Below are 19,365 nucleotides of genomic sequence, written 5' to 3'. Positions count from 1 at the left end.
AATGAAAAGGGCTGGACTGAGGCTCGTTTACAAATACACTTTATTAACGAGTTCTTTGAGAAGGAACTCGGTGGAAACTAACGAGGTCATTCAGGATGTTTGTTTACTGTGAAAGCAACACTAACACTGGAACATGGATGTTCAGGATGATTCTCCATGAGGTCTGAGCTGATACATCAGTTATTTGATGTATCGTGTAATACAGCGTTACGATGAGATGTGAAAAGGTGTTTAGTACGCAGTGTGGTATTTGCGGATGGTGTCTCTGATCTCCTGCAGCAGCTCCTCCACGTTAAAGCCCAGCACAGACGCCTCCACTCGCGTAAAATCCTCGCTACTGAGCATGCTCTCCAAGATATGAGCCACCCTTTGAAGGTCAAAGGTCACATGGTGAGGCCCAAGAGCACTCAGAGTCTCAGAGAGGGCGTTTTCGTGGCGAGAGGACAGGAAAGCGATGCGGTGATGAGTAATGGTTTTGAGGAAGGAGGCGAATTCAGCGTAGTCCATCCCTGTACATGACTTCATCATCACCTGGGACAAGAATAAAGGAATAAAACAATCTATGACTAACACAGAATCCTCTGGAGTTACATCATCAATAATAACAATCAGTGTGTATCGTACCCGTCCTCGCCATGACCTGACGGTAAGCGCGTATCGTACCGTACCCGCCGTCACCTCGCCATGAGCGCGCATCGTACCGTCCTCGGCGTCACCTTGCATTGAGCGCGCATCGTACCGTCCTCGCTGTCACCCGACATTGATGAGCGTGTCGTACCCGTCCTCACCGTCACTCGGCATTGATGAGCGTGTATCGTACCGTACCTGTCCTCGCCGTCACCCCACGATGAGCGTGTATCGTACCGTACTCGTTCTCGCCGTCACCCCACGATGAGCGTGTATCGTACCGTACCCGTTCTCGCCGTCACCCCACGATGAGCGTGTATCGTACCGTACCCGTTCTCGCCGTCACCCCACGATGAGCGTGTATCGTACCGTACCCGTTCTCGCCGTCACCCCACGATGAGCGTGTATCGTACCGTACCCGTTCTCGCCGTCACCCCACGATGAGCGTGTATCGTACTGTACCCGTCCTCGCCGTCACCCCACGATGAGCGTGTATCGTACTGTACCCGTCCTCGCTGTCACCCCACAATAAGCGTATATTGTGTCCATCCTTGCCGTCACCTCACGATGAGCATGTATCGTACCATACCCATCCTCGCCGTCACCCGACATTGATGAGCATGTACCGTACCCGTCCTCGCCGTCACCCGACATTGATGAGCGTGCACCGTACCCGTCCTCGCCGTCACCCGACATTGATGAGCGTGCACCGTACCCGTCCTCGCCGTCACCCGACATTGATGAGCGTGCACCGTACCCGTCCTCGCCGTCACCCGACATTGATGAGCGTGCACCGTACCCGTCCTCGCCGTCACCCGACATTGATGAGCGTGCACCGTACCCGTCCTCGCCGTCACCCGACATTGATGAGCGTGCACCGTACCCGTCCTCGCCGTCACCCGACATTGATGAGCGTGCACCGTACCCGTCCTCGCCGTCACCCGACATTGATGAGCGTGCACCGTACCCGTCCTCGCCGTCACCCGACATTGAGGAGCGTGCACCGTACCCGTCCTCGCCGTCACCCGACATTGAGGAGCGTGCACCGTACCCGTCCTCGCCGTCACCCGACATTGAGGAGCGTGCACCGTACCAGTCCTCGCCGTCACCCGACATTGATGAGCGTGCACCGTACCCGTCCTCGCCGTCACCCGACATTGATGAGCGTGCACCGTACCCGTCCTCGCCGTCACCCGACATTGATGAGCGTGTACCGTACCCGTCCTCGCCGTCACCCGACATTGATGAGCGTGTACTGTACCCGTCCTCGCCGTCACCCGACATTGATGAGCGTGTACTGTACCCGTCCTCGCCGTCACCCGACATTGATGAGCGTGTATTGTACTGTACCCGTCCTCGCCGTCAGCCGACATTGATGAGCGTGTACCGTACCCGTCCTCGCCGTCACCCGACATTGATGAGCGTGTACCGTACCCGTCCTCGCCGTCACCCGACATTGATGAGTGTGTACTGTACCCGTCCTCGCCGTCACCCGACATTGAGGAGCGTGTACCGTACCCGTCCTCGCCGTCACCCGACATTGATGAGCGTGTACCGTACCAGTCCTCGCCGTCACCCGACATTGAGGAGCGTGTATCGTACCGTACCCGTCTTCGTCGTCACCCAACAATGGTAATGATGGAGTGTGTTTCGTATTGTACTTGCCCTCACGGTTACCTGACAATGATTGTCCCATGAGTCCATGGTGTCCCTCCACTCATCTATCTCCTTCTGTACAGATGACAACTCCCCCTGCAGGAACTCCCACGCCACATCCACATTACAACCATTCAGCCAGTTATGGTTAATGGAGATCGTGTCCTCCTGTCAGACACACACACGTTATATTAAGCAGTGTGTGTACATGGTAACATTTGCCATACTTTATCATCAGTATATATTTAAGTATTGCAAAGTTTTTACCTTTTTATATCACAAATATAGCTTTTTTTTTTTTTTTACATTTAACTAACAATTTTCACAGTTGAATTTTGCAGGGCCGATACCGATACTGTCTCTTGTGAATGCTACACATTCTGTGCTAATGCATGTGTCACACTTATATGAAGCACATGTGCACACGCATGGTTTTCTTCTCTTTCTCAGGTGCTGCTTCACTCAAAACTTCTGCATAATAACGTAAAGTTGCATAGGTGATAACTGCGAGGGGGTGAGCTGGTGTGGAGAGAAAGAGAAGGGGCACCGCCTTTGGTTTGGGATGAAAATCTCCAGAATTTTTATGTTAGAACAGGTGGCTGGTGGTGGTGTGGAACCCCAGCGTGACCCTCACCAGGTTGTAGACTTGATGATGCCAGCCGCTGGGGACGAACAGGATCTCTCCAGCCTCCTGGATGACCTCCAGAGGACGACACGCTTCACTGAATCGTGGGAAATGACGCTGATCCTGCAGGGCAGGGGATGTGACATCATATGCCAGGTTTCCACGGTAGTCTCGCAGGAACTCTTCCTGTCCCGGGGGGTACAGCAGCCATTTCTTACGGCCGCAGATGTTCGCCGACCAGCTGTAGGAGCGGAACACATCGGCATGGAACGGCGTCCTGAGGAAAACACTCAAATTACTATGATTATTATTTATTCTTTTTATTAGTCTCAATTTTTTGGAGTCAGTGTTAGCAGGGCTGGTAGCAGTAATAATAATTTTAACTCTTACCAGGATCCTTTAGGGCCCATGTAGACGAAGCGATAATCGTCCACCTCCAGCGTGTCCCAGTACTCATTCAGCCAATCGGAAGAGAAGTAGATGGGCGTGGTGTAGGCGTGGTGCTCTGGAAACATCCTGCAGCAAACACGGCTGTTTACCATGACATTACTGTTTTGGACACACCCACTCAAATACTCCAGTTTCCATATATGAACTCCAAGACTGTTGTGTGTGAAACTCCCAGGAGGAGATCAGCAGTTTCTGAAATACTCAAACCTCATACTCATCTGGCTCAAACCGACACCCATACCACAGTGACAGAAAGTCACACAAAAATTGAGATCACATGATGTTTGAACATTAAGCTCTTGATTTGTATCTGCATGATTTAATGCATCGTGCTGCTGCCGAGAGATCTTCTGATCAGAGAACTGCAGAAAACAGCAGGTGGATGGGTGTGTGTACCTGTGCATGTGCCAGTCCTTCAGGTAAAGGCAGCCTTTCGGTGAAGAATGCCCATTCTGGATGTAGTCCCTCCAGTAGGAGAGGAACTCTCTGAAGCTCATGGTGTGTTTGGGGTTGGAGTTGTACTCTTTGGTGTTGCAGTCTGCCACTGGTACCTGCGTCTCGTCTGTAAACACAGTGCCACAGTGTTAGAAAGGTGTGTTGTTCTTCACGCAGACCTGAGGTACAATACCAACCACTCACCAAACTCCTGCAGGAGTGCATGGAAGTCGGGCTTGCCATCGTGGCCGACCCAGCGTCTCCTGCAGCTCCAGTTCTGGGTGAAACTGGAGGAGAACATGCATGGCCGGTTGGAGAGAAGGTGTTTGGTGAAGAACTGACTGTAAGGGATTTCTGTCTGGATGTAGGGCAGGAAGTGAGGCGGCTGCAGTTGAGCACATGGCTGACGGTCCGACTTTACCAGGCTGCTGCATGCCCCTAACGTTTCCCTGTCCATGGCATGGCACGAAAGCGATTATCGCCCTTTTATATCCTAGTTATGACTTTTATTCATCAACATGCCATGCCTTTATACCAAAGCAAGTACTGACTAGACTATTATAGCAGCTACTCTTTTCTCTTGTTGAAAAATATCAGCTGTTACACTGATATAAAATTACAAACAGTTTAAAAATCTAGTTTTATATCATTTAAAGCGAAAATAATCCGAATTCTCTCCCTTTCCTTGACCTAATCATGCATGCGTTTTCTAGGGGAAGAAAATCACCGACGCACAACATCCGCATGAGGGTTTACCTACAAATAGACTAACATGTTTATTGTTTTTGGCGATTAAAAAAACTTAATTTAAACGTTATTGTAAGGAATATTTCTGGGTGCGCTGAATAAATTCTGTCTGTAAAAACATTTATCCGGAACGCTTTGTCCTGGTAGCGGTTTCCAATCGGGCTTTAAATATGGCGGGTACTTCCGGTGTTCCCGGTTTATTCTGCACCCTCGGTTAGCTAAACGTTTAAATTCTGTTGTTTTATTTTAGATTATAAATAATCTTGTTTTTAGTACTGTAAATACACACTTAAGTAATATTTTCTGAGTAAAATATCAAGGTTTTTTTCTAATATTAAACTTTTTTATTATTTTAAACCGAATGAAATTATTAAAAAAATAATTTAAAGAAATTAATTAAAAATAAACGCCCGTATTAATTTTCTAAAGTGTGAATGTGAATCAGGCAGAAACAAAGCTACCCAAAGCCTGAGGTCCTTCCGGAGGATGCAGGTTAAAGCGGCGGACCGGATGTTTTAGTGCTTTATTTACAATCCGCACGAGCTCAGCAGTGAGGCTGATCACTTCCGTGTTTGTGTTTATGAGGAATTTAGAGATGTAAATAACTGTGACGCGAGTTCCGGTCACAGGCGAGAGGAGGGAAAGTGTCCCGGTGAGTGTTTAAAATAATAAGGCTGAGGATGAAATGAAAGAGAAATGAGAATATTTCTCCTGTTTGTTAGCAGAGACATGGGGAGAACATGGTCACGTGATCTAACCACACATTGCTTCCTGTATGATATTGAGATGGAGGGCAGTAAATCTCTGACACACGGGCTGAAGGGCTGGAGTCATGGCTGTGATGTTTGTTTCTCTCGTTTTAGGTCTTTCATCGTCACCATCTGCAGTGTGAAAGGTTATCTCAGTCCTGTTACAGTCAAGAAAACTGGCTTCTGGTCCGAATACTTGTTTGTGTTGGGATAGGAACATGGGGTGGGGTCAAGGGACTCCACCCCAGTAAGTGGTTATCACTGTCGCCTCACAGCAAGAAGGTCCGGGTTCGAGCCCCGTGGCCGGCGAGGGCCTTTCTGTGCGGAGTTTGCATGTTCTCCCCGTGTCCGCGTGGGTTTCCTCCGGGTGCTCCGGTTTCCCTCACAGTCCAAAGACATGCAGGTTAGGTTAACTGGCGACTCTAAATTGAGCGTAGGTGTGAATGTGAGTGTGAATGGTTGTCTGTGTCTATGTGTCAGCCCTGTGATGACCTGGCGACTTGTCCAGGGTGTATCCAGGTTTTCACACCTTCCCAGACCTCCCTCATGCTGTTCTCCTTCAGCTTCTGCTCTACCTTTCTCCTGTAGCTGTCCTTACCTTCCCTCACGCAGCATTTCACCTCCTGCTGTGCTGCTTTCATCGCCTCCCTATCCCTGCTCCTGAAGGCGGCCTTCTTCCTCTTGAGGACAGCTTTGACTTCCTGTGTTACCCATGGCTTGTTATTAGGGTAACACCGTACAGTCTTAGCAGGGGAGACCACGTCTGCACAGAAGTTGAGGTAATCTGTCAGACAATGTGTCAGCCCCTCTATGTCCTCACAGTGTGGGCTAAGCAGCACATCCCAGTCCGTGATGTCATAGCATTAGAGTGGTGCAAGACATGTATGAGAACAGTGAAACAGCAGTGAGGTGTGCAGTTGGAACGACTGAATGGTTCAAGGTGAAGGTGGGAATCCATCAAGGATCTGCTTTGAGTCCTTTCTTATTTGTCATAGTGATGGATAGCTTGACGGACGAAGTGAGGCACTATGGAACATGATGTTTGCGGATGATATGTGGTGAAAGTAGAAAGGAGGTTGAGTTGGGTTTGGAGAGATGGAGGGATGCATTGGAACAAAGAGGAATGAAGGTGAGCAGTAGCAAAACAGAATACATGTGCATCAATGAGAATGGGGATGAGAGTGCAGTGAAGATGCAAGGAGTAGATGTAAAGAAAGTTGGTGAATTCAAGTACCTGGGGTCAACTGTGCAGGAAAATGGGGACTGCGATAGTGAGGTGAGAAAGCGAGTGCAGGCAGGATGGAGCAGTTGGAGAAGGATTTCGGGAGTCATTTGTGATAGGGGTGGCACAGTGATGTAGTGGTTAGCGCTGTTGCCTCACAGCAAGAAGGTCCAGGTTTGAGCCCCGTGGCCGGCGAGGGCCTTTCTGTGCGGAGTTTGTGTGTTCTCCCCGTGTCCGCGTGGCTTTCCTCCGGGTGCTCCGGTTTCCCCCACAGTCCAAAGACATGCAGGTTAGGTTAACTGGTGACTCTAAATTGACCGTACAGGTCTAGAAATTAATATATTTTTTTCACCAGCCAGCCGGACTAGTTACCTCCCAAAGTAACTCGCCAAACAGAAAATCATCTCATCTCTAGCCGCTTTATCCTGTTCTACAGGGTCGCAGGCAAGCTGGAGTACACCCTGGACAAGTTGCCAGGTCATCACAGGGCTGACACATAGACACATGTCCCTTTTCCACCAAAGCAGTTCCAGGGCTGGTTCGGGGCCAGTGCTTAGTTTGGAACCGGGTTTTCTGTTTCCACTGACAAAGAACTGGCTCTGGGGCCAGAAAAACCGGTTCCAGGCTAGCACCAACTCTCTGCTGGGCCAGAGGAAAGAACTGCTTACGTCAGCGGGGGGGCGGAGTTGTTAAGAACAATAACAAGACCGTGAAAGATCACCATTTTTAAGTGATGAGAAGCAGCAGCTGTACAAATGCGAAGTCAGCCATTATTGTTGTTGTTGCCGCTGCTGCTTGTTCCGTGTTGTTTTTGTTTCGATATTTGCGCCAAAGTTTATGTAAACGTAGCGACGTAACTGACGTATACAGCGACGTAATGACGTGGCTCCACTTAGCACCGCAAGCTATGGAAAAGCAAACTGGTTCTCAGCTGGCTCGCAAGTTGAACGAGTTGTGAACCAACACCAGCACTGGAACTGATTTGGTGGAAAAGGGGTAACAGACAACCATTCACACTCACATTCACACCTACGGTCAATTTAGAGTCACCAGTTAACCTAACCTGCATGTCTTTGGACTGTGGGGGAAACCGGAGCACCCGGAGGAAACCCACGCGGACACGGGGAGAACACGCAAACTCCGCACAGAAAGGCCCTCGCCGGCCCCGGGGCTCGAACCCAGGACCTTCTTGCTGTGAGGCGACAGCGCTAACCACTACACCACCGTGCCGCCCAACAGAAAATCAACTAGCCAAAATTTGTTCATGTATGAATTTTACTTCTGTCAAAAATAACGGAAAAGAGAGTCGTTACCATTGTTCATGACTAATATGCGTTTATTTCAAGACCCGAGTATTTTGATACCGTTGTTAAATACATAAATGAGAGCAACACAGAGCACCATAATATAATATCAACAAATAATAATATATTGGAAAACTTGGCAACTTGGTGTACGAGTATTGAAAACAAATATACTGACTATCATGACTATAGCACCCAAAATATGTCCAACATGCTTTCTGTATTTAACCATTTATGAGAGAGAAAGCATTAGGAACTTCATATTGACTAGGAATCAACTTGAAAAAATTAATTATTCCATAAAAATCGTATCGCAGCCAAGGCCTACCCTGCTCCCACGCTTGCTTATAAGTCCTTTGTCGTTTCTCCTCTTCAGACCGAGGTCGCTTTGTCCCCGTCTCTGGCGGTTTCTGTACACCTTTCAGAAAATTCCACATCGCAACGTAGCTTTGGCAGATGTAGATGTAAACAACAACAAAAACACGTGTTTAAATGGGCGATAATGTGGCCACATCTATTGAATTTGATAACGTGATTACCGCGATATTCAGCAAGATGCGTTATGTGCATGCGCAGTAGTGAAAAAACCGACAGCCTGACTCATACACGATGTGATTCGGAATTCTTCGGTAGTTTCCGTCCTGCCAATAAACACATCGATGAACACAGACACGGCACGCGCTTAATATGTGGCGGCTTTAGTTGACAGTGTGTCTGAATCTTCGCTTCATATATGTTTTTTATTTTCAACTCGCCAGCCGGGCTGCCTAGTGACAGGAATTACCCGCCAAATGACAAATTAAGTCGCCTCAGGTGACCGGACCACCACGGATTTCCAGCCCTGCCGTAGGTGTGAATGTGAGTGTGAATGGTTGTCTGTGTCTGTGTCAGCCCTGTGATGACCTGGCGACTTGTCCAGGGTGAACCCCGCCTTTCGCCCGTAGTCAGCTGGGATAGGATCCAGCTTGCCTGCGACCCTGTAGAACAGGATAAAGCGGCTAGAGATAATGAGATGAGATGTCTGCTTAATGATTAACCTTGAGAGACTGAATCTTAAGCCAGTATCTCACTGGGCTGCGACTAGTTGGAGACACAGCAATTGCAATAAAATATGCGAATTAACGACAATTTTCACTTGGAATCACGCTGAATAGATATTCACATGTTTTACCGCAATTGTTGTGTCGCAGCCTGGCTTTCCCTCGGCAGGCAGGGAAGTAGAGGAAGCCTTACGGAAACTGACTTGAGAAGGGTTCGTGACGGCTTTGCGACACCAGCGACGCGTTTGCAGCTGTTTTGAGAGAAATTTTGTCGCACAAATTTTTTGAACACGTTCAAAATTTCAGCGACGAAGGAGCGACATGTTGTGACTCATGCGAGGAAATTGAGAAGCCCCGCGAATGTTTCAAGACACTTTTGAAACTCTTTCGTGAATGACGTTCGCAAGCTGTCGCAGCCCAGTGAGATACTACCCATACCTTTAGCATTGAACAACATTTACACAAACGTCTCTTAAACCGCAGTCATAACAACATCGCTGGTTTTGTTGGTGTCCAGTCGTAATATCTGAAACTATAAGCTCCGCCCACTTTGCCATCATATCATGACACGTCATGCCATGTCAAGTCAAGTTTGTTTTTATAGCGCTTTTAACAAAAGACACTGTCCCAAAGCAGCTTTACGGAATCTGACTGACCCAAGACATGAGCCAATTTGATCCCTAATCTATCCCCAATGAGCAAGCCCGTGGCGACGGTGGCACTGAAAAACTCCCCCAGACGACACGAGGAAGAAACCTCAAGAGGAACCAGACCCAAAAGGATACGTTATGCATCCCTGAGACGCTCGGTTCCTGATGTGTGTCCGTTTATAAACCACTCTGATTACAGCGGAACTGCATGCGAGTCAGGCGAAAGAGTCACAAGAATCAGAATGCTCTTTATTGTCACCGCATATTAACACACAAAGAAATTTGGTGCCTCTTAAAAGAAAGGAAAACTGAACCCCACTCACTCACTCATTAAAAGAAGCCATCAGTTAACTAAGTAATAACCAAAAACATAAATAGAATATAGAAATAAAGTATATACAGCAACTTAAAGTGACTTATGCAGTTGTTGCACTTGAGGTAAAATTGTTGTGGAGGGGTGTGAGTTCAGTTCCCTGATATCTGTTGGGTCGACACAGTTCCTGAGTCTGGAAGTGCGGCCCGGTGATGCCTTCCACATGGCAGTCGTGACAACAGGTGATGAAAGGGATGTGTATTGTCCTTAATGATTGTTGCAGGCTCTGCTGAGGCAGCGAGATCTGTCGATGTCCTCCGGGGGACTCTGATGACTTTTTCTGTGCCGTATTAATAACCGTCTGAAGAGCTGCTCTGTCTGCTTCTGAACAGTTCCCATACCAGGCTGTGATGCAGTATGTCAGTATGCTTTCAACCGAGCAGCGCTACAATCACTCCAGCAGCTTTGCAGAGAGGTTGGTCTTCCTCAGAGTCCTTAGGAAGTAGAGTCTCTGTTGAGCCTTTTCAACCTGGAGTTAACCATCCACTTGAGGTCCTCACTGATATGGCTACCCAGGAACTTAAAACCGGAGACCCTGTCCACCTCCTTTCTCCTTATTCCCAGTGGCAGGAGCTCCTCCTCCTCATGATGCCGTCTGAAGTCTATAAGAAGCTCCTGTTTAGTGACAGGTTGTTATCTGCACACCATTCAGTTATATTGGAGTCCTCGTCCCTATAAGCTGTCTCATCGCTGTTAGAGATCAGTCCCACTACTGTTGTGTCATCAGCAAATTGTATTTGTGGGGTGAACGGGAGTGCAGTCATGCGTGTAGTGGGAGTAGAGGAGAGGACTTAGCATCCACCCTTGTGGTGCTCTGGTGCTGACGGTGAGACTTGGGGAGACATGAGGACCAAGTCTCACCATCTGTGGGTGGTTGTTAAGAAAGTCCTTGATCCATAAGCATAGTTTGTTGCCGAGGCTCGAGTCCAGCAGTTTGCTGACCAGTCTGCTGGGTACAGTAGTACTGAACGCAGAGCTGTAATCAACAAAAAGCATTCTTACACACATCCTCTTCTGCTCCAGGTGGGTCAATGCAATGTGGAGAGCTGTGTTCATGGCATCCTCTGTGGCTCTATTTGTCCTGTATGCATACTGGTAGGGCAGAGGGTGGTTTTGATATGCCACAGAACAAGTTTTTGAAGCACTTTGATATGATTGGTGTGAGTGCAACTGGTCTGCCATCATTGAGGGAGCTGATGTTGGTTTGTTTGGGCACCAGGATGATAGTGGCAGTTTTCAGACAGGGTGGTACAATAGCATGTGCCAGGGAGAGGTTAAAGATGTTGGTGAAAACTTCTGCAAGCTGATGAGCACAGCCCTTGAGCACCCTGCCTGAAATCCCATCCGGACCTGCTGCCTTCTTGACGTTAACAGTTCTCAGAGGTTAATTCCCTTAATCTCGTGTGTCTGCAGGGTAAGCAGGGGGTCAGCAGCGTCCAGCTTGGGTGAAGCGGCATTGTCCGGTCCTTTCTCAAATCAGGCAAAGAAGCAGTTCAGCTTCTCAGCCAACAAGGCACTGTTTCCTGTCAGTGGGTCTTTGTTGCTCCTGAAGTTGGTCATGTGCTGAATGCCCTGCCGCATACATGCCGGATCCCTGGAGGTGAATTGACCCTCAGGCTTCTCTTCGCTGTTTTTATGCCTCTCTTGAGATTGTGTTTCTCAACACTGTCCGGTTCTCTGGTGCCAGACCTGAAGGCTGCATTCTGGCCTCTCAGAAGCTCCTTTGCCATCCATGGTTTCCTGTTTGGGTATATACAGATGCTTTTCTTGATCGTGATGGTCTCAACACAGCTCCTGATGTAGAAGAAGACAGTTGATGTATATTCTTCTAGTGAAAGCCAGACTCTAGTCAGTGCACTGAAAGCAGTCCTGCAGCTGTAGGGACTCCCTACAGCTAGGTTCTGATGGTGGGTTGCGGTTTCTTGATGATGGAGCAGGAAGTTGGGGTTAGAAGAAGTGACTGGTGATCACACTGTCTAAGATGCAGGAGGAGTGAGGCTCTGTATCCTTTGGTGATATTAGAGTTGACACAGTCCAGCGTGTTTTCCCCTCTGGTTGAGCACTTTACATGTTGCTCAAGTCTTGGAAAGAGCAATTCCAGCGTTATGGACGTGACACTTGAACTCAAAATGGCAACAAATGACCCAGTGCATGTTTTATTGTCTCCCAGTATTTAAACAGGTGTTGCATATTTTAAGGCTGTACCATACTGGAGAAGTGATAGAACAAGAACAATTCCCATAGTACATCTAGGGCATGCCAGAAAATGCCAATAAAAGATGCGTTATGGATGTGACAGAAAAAGTATCACTTTTCTTGGGTGACTGTACATTTTTATCAAAAACTCTGTGAAATCGTAAACCTAATGTCGAAATGGAGATATCCATTTGATAGAGGGGTCCAAGGTGAATATTAAAAAAATCTTTGTTTAAAATATTTTGCATTTCATGCAGAGTTTCGGAAGGAAAAGTCAGCGTTATGGATGTGACGAAATTCCGTTATGGATGTGACGCGTCTGAAATAGACATGGCATATGTTTAGAAAATCAGCAATTTAACCACCATAACCCTTTGAAAAACTCTGTAAATATCAGCTAAAACTATCAAAGTTCTTAAATAATATTTAGGATGGCTATTGTTTTGCTGTTTTGTGGATTTTAGCATACATTTCTGTGGCTTGTGGCAATAATATAGAATTGTACATGATCAAAGTTGATTTTAGCTTGGGGTTTACATTATAAGAAAGAAAGACTGACAGTGACATATTAGGTTGGTTACAAATTGGTTCAACTTATTCACATCTGTAAAATACAGGCCTAGGTGAGATCTCTGGGAGTGGTTTTGATGTATTACATGTTGCTTTATTTTTGCATGGTGAGGTTGACATTTACATGGAATTGCCCGAAACACAGTTTTCAGATTGGCGTAATTAAAATTACCAGCCACAATAAAAATAAAGAAATAAATTAAAAAACCCAATAGGATCTTCATTTTGCTGTTTGTTTGTTGCAGATAGCATGTGGCTGTGTGCCATGTTAGCATTGGCGTCTGGTGGAATATACACAGCTGTAACAACACCAGGGATCTCCTGTGGCAGATAGAAAGGTCTGCACTGAACTGATAGAAACTCCAGGTCAGGTAACCAGTGTGTCAATGACGGCCGTGTTCGTGCACCAGTTGCTGTTCGTATAAACACACAATCCATCTCCACGACTCTTAGCAGAGTTCTTGCTTCTGTCACTACAGTGAGTTGAGCGGCCCGCTAGCTCGATAGCTGCGTCTGGGACTCCTGGATGTAGCCAGGTCTCAGTGACGATTATCACACAGCTGTCCTGAATGTGTGCCCGTGATGATAAATAAAGGCTCAGCTCATCCATTCTGTTGTTGAGAGACCTGACGTTGGAGACAAAGAGACTGGGGAGCGGTAGCCTGTGGGGGTTCCTCTTTAGCTGAGCTAGCATACTGGCATGGCGTCCTCGCTTTTGTTTCCACTCTCTTCTCCACCTCAGATGTCTGCCTCCCGGTACGATGATCCACAGAGACCCCGGTGGTTTGGCGATCTCTGCTGGGAAGGGATGCTGAAATGCACCCATATCAAACTTTTGCTGCGTCGTCCTGATTTGTATCAGTGATTCCTGGGTGTAATGGATCGCGTTTGATGTGCCTTGATTAAATTTCCGGAACACGATCAAAAACAACAAGATGCATTTCCATTGTAGAGAGCACTCAGCCACTGCGTCTATGCGCTCCACCAAACAAAAAGGTTCTTCCGGGATTCTTTGGATGTTTAATGGCATCTTAAAGGGAGCCCTTTGTGTTTCAGGATCATCCAGAGGATGTTTGAGAGTTCCCCTGAAGGACACCCTGAAGAACCCCTCAGGTGCCAGATGGAACGTTTTCCAAATGGGAAACCTCCTATTCCAGGGTCTAACAAACTAAAGACTAGGGGTGGGCAAAAATATCGATACGGCGATATATCGCGATACTTTGTCTTCCGATTCAATATCGATACTCAATTTGAATATCGATATTTTTTCAAATAATAAATCATGTTTCAGACGGGTTGTAAATCCAGTACGACTTCCGCACCTCCGCTCCGCAAGGTGTCGCTGTGCCGCTACCTCACTGCAAGGCACTCTTCATCTTTTTTTTTTCCCGGTGGTTGCAGTGAGGAAAAAAAACAAGCAAGCATGGCTGTTAACGTAAACCTAGAGACTCCGCCGCACTTTAAGGCAGATGTTTGGAGGCACTTTGGATTCCAAAGGAAAGGAGAAAAAAAAAACAGTGAGCCGGACAAAGAGTACGCACTTTGCAAAACCTGTTTCGCTCCAATTAGATATTCAGGTAACACAACAAACTTGCGAACTTACTTAGCACGACACCACCCCGACATATTAGCTCAGCCGGAGCCACCGAAACCCGACCCGAAGCAAAGTACACTGGACAGCGCCAAAGTCCTCCCGTCTACTTCAGTGATGTGTGACTTACTGTCACTGTGAACTTAATTTTGTCATTTAAGACCAAAGGCAAGAAGCTGCACTTTATTTTTCATTTTCAATTTTAGTGTGTGTGAGACACTGCATTTTATTTTGAGTATTTACTCAAAGTTCAGAAGAAACGTGATTCACTGAGGTTTCAATTCAGTTTCAGTGTGTGGACACTGACCCACACTGCACTTTGTTTCATAATTGTGCTCAGGGAGATTAAGATGCCGACTGCACTTTTCAGTGTGTTCCAGACAGTGTGTTGTTCCTGCAAATATGTTGTAACTTGCGCTTGTATAGTTACAATAAAATGGCATGGATAATTAGAATTACGTTGTTTTGACTCAGTTTGTCCCATGAATTATCGCCATCATCTGATGTACATACAACTCGGATTTTAAGATGCATAATGCAGTTTACATTTTTCAGTGAGCTATGTAGAATATCGCAAAATTTTGATATCGTATCGTGACTCAAGTATCGTGATGCGTATCGTATCGTGAGGTCCTTGGCAATACCCACCCCTACTAAAGACCCCACTAGGGCTCAAGATGGAATCTTTCCCATGTGTCCATGCACTCTTAAGGAGGGAAAAGGGTTCCACACGGGGTTCTTTCGATAGTTCTAGGTCTCTGAGAAGGTTCTGTTTGGAACCCTTTCTGAAAGTGAAATTCTCTGTTGTAGGTTCTGCACATAAACCTTGTGTTCTGAATTTTAGTCATGATCTAAAGAACCTTTAGGGTGATAAATAGATCCTAAAACAATTCACTCTTATAAACACGGTTAATGGTTGGAGGCATCTTTAACGGGTTTTACTTGGAACTTGGTTGTACTTCTATGAAAAAATAACCTCTGCCATCTGGTTTCTTCATGGGTTCTTTATCAGGTTAATGGTTCTATCTTTTGTGAAGAGGTTCTTTTTTGGGGGTTCTTCCCCGGAAACAGAAGCCCAGGAACCCTTTAGGGTTCCATGTGGAACCTTGTGTTTCTCAGAGTGTATAATGGTGGTTAAAATAAACATGTTGTTCCAGAAGGTTGACCTGAGTGTTCCTGTTATTCTAGAGTATTCCTGTTGATCCTGACGTTCTGGTGTTCCCAGCGTGATGGACGGCGAGGCTCCGGTTCACAGCTGGCCGTGCTCGTACTATGTGAATGGCGATAAGCGCTGGGTAAGCGGGCGTCTCACTTTGACCCCAAGCGCCATCCGCTTCAGCTCATCGCTGGGCGGGGCTGGAGGGGCAGTTCTCCTGCTTCCGCTGTCCCGCATCACACACATCAACACCGAGTCATCCTGCTTCATCTTCAGCGCCGTGACCCTGCAGGAGCGTGATGCACACAAGCACTGGTTCTCCTCCCTGAAACCGAGCGCCGGCGCTGTATTCCACGTCCTGCAGCACTTCTGGAGGGAGACGCTTGCCCTGCATACGCACTCCACACACACCCCGCTCAGCCGCGGCCAGAGACTCATCAGTATGGTGAGCGACGCCCAGCACACGCTCTCACACACCGGCAGGGCACTGAGTCAGCAGGGGGAGCAGTTCCACCACATGATCCACCAGCTCGACAAGATGGAGTCCGACCTGGGCGTGGCCGATAAGTAAGCAACCAATCAGCTCTCATAACTGCATCTACTTGATCAATCAGCACTGTTCACTACTCCAAGCTGCACCCCCAGAAAAGTACTGAGAGTTGAGTCATAAAAATGTTCCTTAAGGGTATAAAATGTTGTTCTACTTCAATACTCCAAGCTTCGCCCGTAATAGTTCCTGTTCTGTAGAAAAGTACCAAAAAAATTGTGATTTGTAATTTGAAAGATGGAACCTTTTCTATTTCAATAAAAAGTTTCTTGAAGGGGGCGGCACGGTGGTGTAGTGGTTAGCGCTGTCGCCTCACAGCAAGAAGGTCCGGGTTCGAGCCCCGTGGCCGGCGAGGGCCTTTCTGTGTGGAGTTTGCATGTTCTCCCCGTGTCCGCGTGGGTTTCCTCCGGGTGCTCCGGTTTCCCCCACAGTCCAAAGACATGCAGGTTAGGTTAACTGGTGACTCTAAATTGAGCGTAGGTGTGAATGTGAGTGTGAATGGTTGTCTGTGTCTATGTGTCAGCCCTGTGATGACCTGGCGACTTGTCCAGGGTGTACCCCGCCTTTCGCCCGTAGTCAGCTGGGATAGGCTCCAGCTTGCCTGCGACCCTGTAGAACAGGATAAAGCGGCTACAGATAATGAGATGAGTTTCTTGAAGGGTTCTTTGGTATTCAAGGCCATCAGTGCTTTTACGCTGATCATTTCTCCTGCTCTCAGCCAATCAGAACACAGCTTTGTTCCTTCCTTCATGCTGTTACTCACTGATGGTTTGAGAACCTCATCTCTGTATGTGTTCAGGTTGCTGTCGGAGCTGGAGTCTCCTGCTTGGTGGCCGTTCAGGAAGTTCCCATGGAACAGGAAGTGCCAAACAGAGCCAGGTCAAGCCGAAGCTAAAGCTCCGCCTGCTGAAGGCTCCAATAGATCATCGAAAGAGATCCTGAGTGTGCCAGTTGTATTTTATCGCGGTGGCGACATAAACGTCGCTGATGTGAGTTCCGGTGCTCTGGTGTTGCTAGTCTCCGCCCTGGAGGTGCGCGATGTTAACGGCCGGCTCGTTCATCGCTTCCACAAGCAGGAAGTGGATGAGATCCGTGTGCACGGCATTTGCGACATCAGCGTGCGACAGCGCCACATCGGGAAACCGGACGTGTGTTTCAGGCTCCTGTCGGCGAAGATGGCCGAGGCACTGTGTGTCCTCGAAGTGCAGTACAAGAAGAAAGTGGAGTTCGCTAGGGATTATTCAGGGTTCCAGGCCACGCCCAGTGATGACATCGCACCAGGGAGCATGGCGTTCTGGGGTGCAGGTATGATAACTCATTAAATCAGTGAGTATAATGGGTCGCACGTCGCTTTTCTGTAACTGCAGCGGGATCCTGGGTTTAAAATAATTTTATCAGACAGTTCTAAGAGGAACCAAATGATTAATGCATTACATTGAACTAGATGTGTACTGAGTGAATACACACACTTCATTAATATTAACACACATCTCTCCATCACTGATGAGTGAAATCATTTATCTTTAAAAAAAAAAAAGCTGTAATTCACAGGTTGGCCATGTGATGGCAGCAGTGTTCCGTTTTTATACACAGCGTATCTCATAAATCCTCAGTACTCAGGACAACACACTGCAGGGATTCTGCTTTACTCTGTGTGTGTGTGTGTGTGTGTGTGTGTGTGTGTGTAGGAGCGAGTTCAGACTTGGATGTTCCTGTCCAGGTTCCTGCAGGAGATCTGACTCCAGTTCAGCTCCATGTTCAGCGGAACGCAGTGAGTCAGGAGGAGGCGCAGGAGCTCAAACAGGTTCATCACTTCTTCATTTATTTTCACTTTTGATGTTTTCAAACAGTAAAAGTCCGATCTTCAGTGTGTAAAGAACAGAGAGAAAGGAATAGACAAGAAAAAATAAGTAAAGAGTGGGGAAAAGAAGTGAAGAACAAAAATAGAAAATTAAGGAAGGAAGAGAAAAGGGACATGGTGAAAATGAGAAGAAAGGTGGATGAAAGGACCAAAGTAGAAAGAAAATTAAGAATAAAGAGGAAGAAAGAAAAAAATAGAAAGGAAATAAAAGAAAAATGATGAAGCAGTGGAGACGAATAAAAACGAGTGTGTAGGACAAAGGAGTGAGAGAAAGAAAGGGAAAAGGAAAGATAAACAAGGGGATGGATGGAGGGAATGAAGGAGGAAGAAAATGCAGAAGAAAGAATGAGAGAAAAAAGGGAACATGTGATGTTTGAGAAAATAAGTGAGGGAACGTGTGTGTGTGTGTGTGTGTGTGTAAAGATGCTGCTGCAGTTGAAGTCCCTGGCCCTGGAGGCCGACAGCGAGCTGCAGCGTCAGGATGAAGCTCTGGACGTGTTGATGTCCTCCAGTGAGCGCAGCACTGCCACCATCGACACACACACACGCAGGATGAGGAAACTGCTCTGACCTTCATCACCATCAGGAACCAACATGAGCACAGTGAGTCAGCGTTACGCACAGACTCCGCCCACACAGCCTCACACCTGACACCTGTCAGTATTAAAATCCTCGCGCGCGTGTGTGTGTGTGTCCAGGACCTCCTCCTGCATGCCTGCGCAGTGTCTCCCCCTACAGGCAGTGAGGCGGAACAAGTAAACTTCAGACTGACCTCCATAGACGGAGAGCGAGAGATATTTCTTGCACGTCTGCCATGAAACTCACGCACGCACGTACTGCTGATTCATTTACATAATTATGTGCAATCTGTTTATGCTGTAAATATACTGTATGTTTTAATCATGTTCCTTATTTTAATTTATTTATTTGTTTATTAATTAATCATCCTGATGGAGTTTGTTAAACTACACTATAATAAATACAGTGACGCCTCCATCAACCGACATCACACACTACAATGAGATTCTTCTCTATAACCTTTTCATGGTGAGTGTGTGTGTGTGTGTGTGTGTGTAACAGGATACGGTGCTCATCGTTTAGTTCCTGTTCAACATCATTTACAAACTGAACTCATGAAAAAAATCAATTTTATTAAATGGAACTAATAAGGAGTTTAATTACAGCAGGAGAGAGGATCATGAACACAGCCACCTGAGAAAAGTCTAAAATCTACCTGAACAAGAACATGAGGAGCTAGAATTAGAAGGGGAAAAAGAAAAGAGGGAGTAGGGAATAAGGACATGGGGAATCGTGATGGGGGAAGGGAATTGTGATGGGGCGGAAGGGGAATTGGAATCGTGATGGGGAAGGGAAAATGGGAATTGTGATGGGAAGGGAATTGCGATGGGGCGGGGAAAGGGAATTGGGAATAGTGATGGCGAAAGGGGATTGGGAATAGTGATGGCGAAAGGGGATTGGGAATAGTGATGGCGAAAGGGGATTGGGAATAGTGATTGGCGAAAGGGGATTGGGAATAGTGATTGGCGAAAGGGGATTGGGAATAGT

General features: G+C 47.1%; 2 protein-coding genes across 6 annotated transcripts; one reads left to right on the top strand and one right to left on the bottom strand.

Moving 5' to 3' along the window:
• Window positions 1-23: 23 nt before the first annotated feature.
• Window positions 24-4,548, bottom strand: jmjd4 (jumonji domain containing 4). 2 transcript variants are annotated; one of them, XM_060916637.1, is made up of 6 exons: window positions 3,998-4,548; window positions 3,755-3,920; window positions 3,299-3,424; window positions 2,918-3,185; window positions 2,293-2,451; window positions 24-531 (listed from the first exon to the last, which is right to left on the bottom strand). In XM_060916637.1, the coding sequence occupies exons 1-6, from the start codon at window positions 4,248-4,250 to the stop codon at window positions 232-234; spliced, it is 1,272 nt and encodes a 423-aa protein (XP_060772620.1). In that variant the 5' UTR covers window positions 4,251-4,548; the 3' UTR covers window positions 24-231. The 2 variants fall into 2 exon arrangements, with proteins under 2 accessions (XP_060772620.1, XP_060772630.1); XM_060916647.1 differs by having other exon boundaries at window positions 2,305-2,451; window positions 3,998-4,539.
• snap47 (synaptosome associated protein 47) lies at window positions 3,926-19,142 on the top strand. Of its 4 annotated transcripts, none has more exons than XM_060916663.1 (7): window positions 5,054-5,192; window positions 12,890-13,010; window positions 15,424-15,958; window positions 16,738-17,243; window positions 17,627-17,742; window positions 18,223-18,402; window positions 18,498-19,142. In XM_060916663.1, the coding sequence occupies exons 3-6, from the start codon at window positions 15,465-15,467 to the stop codon at window positions 18,367-18,369; spliced, it is 1,263 nt and encodes a 420-aa protein (XP_060772646.1). In that variant the 5' UTR covers window positions 5,054-5,192; window positions 12,890-13,010; window positions 15,424-15,464; the 3' UTR covers window positions 18,370-18,402; window positions 18,498-19,142. The 4 variants fall into 4 exon arrangements, with proteins under 4 accessions (XP_060772664.1, XP_060772646.1, XP_060772655.1 ...); XM_060916672.1 differs by having other exon boundaries at window positions 12,890-13,015; XM_060916681.1 differs by lacking the exons at window positions 5,054-5,192; window positions 12,890-13,010 and adding an exon at window positions 3,926-3,950.
• Window positions 19,143-19,365: the final 223 nt, after the last annotated feature.

The sequence above is a fragment of the Neoarius graeffei genome, chromosome 1, assembly GCF_027579695.1.
Source record: "Neoarius graeffei isolate fNeoGra1 chromosome 1, fNeoGra1.pri, whole genome shotgun sequence".
Lineage (NCBI taxonomy): Eukaryota > Metazoa > Chordata > Actinopteri > Siluriformes > Ariidae > Neoarius > Neoarius graeffei.
This window is presented reverse-complemented; position numbering and strand designations above follow the sequence as displayed.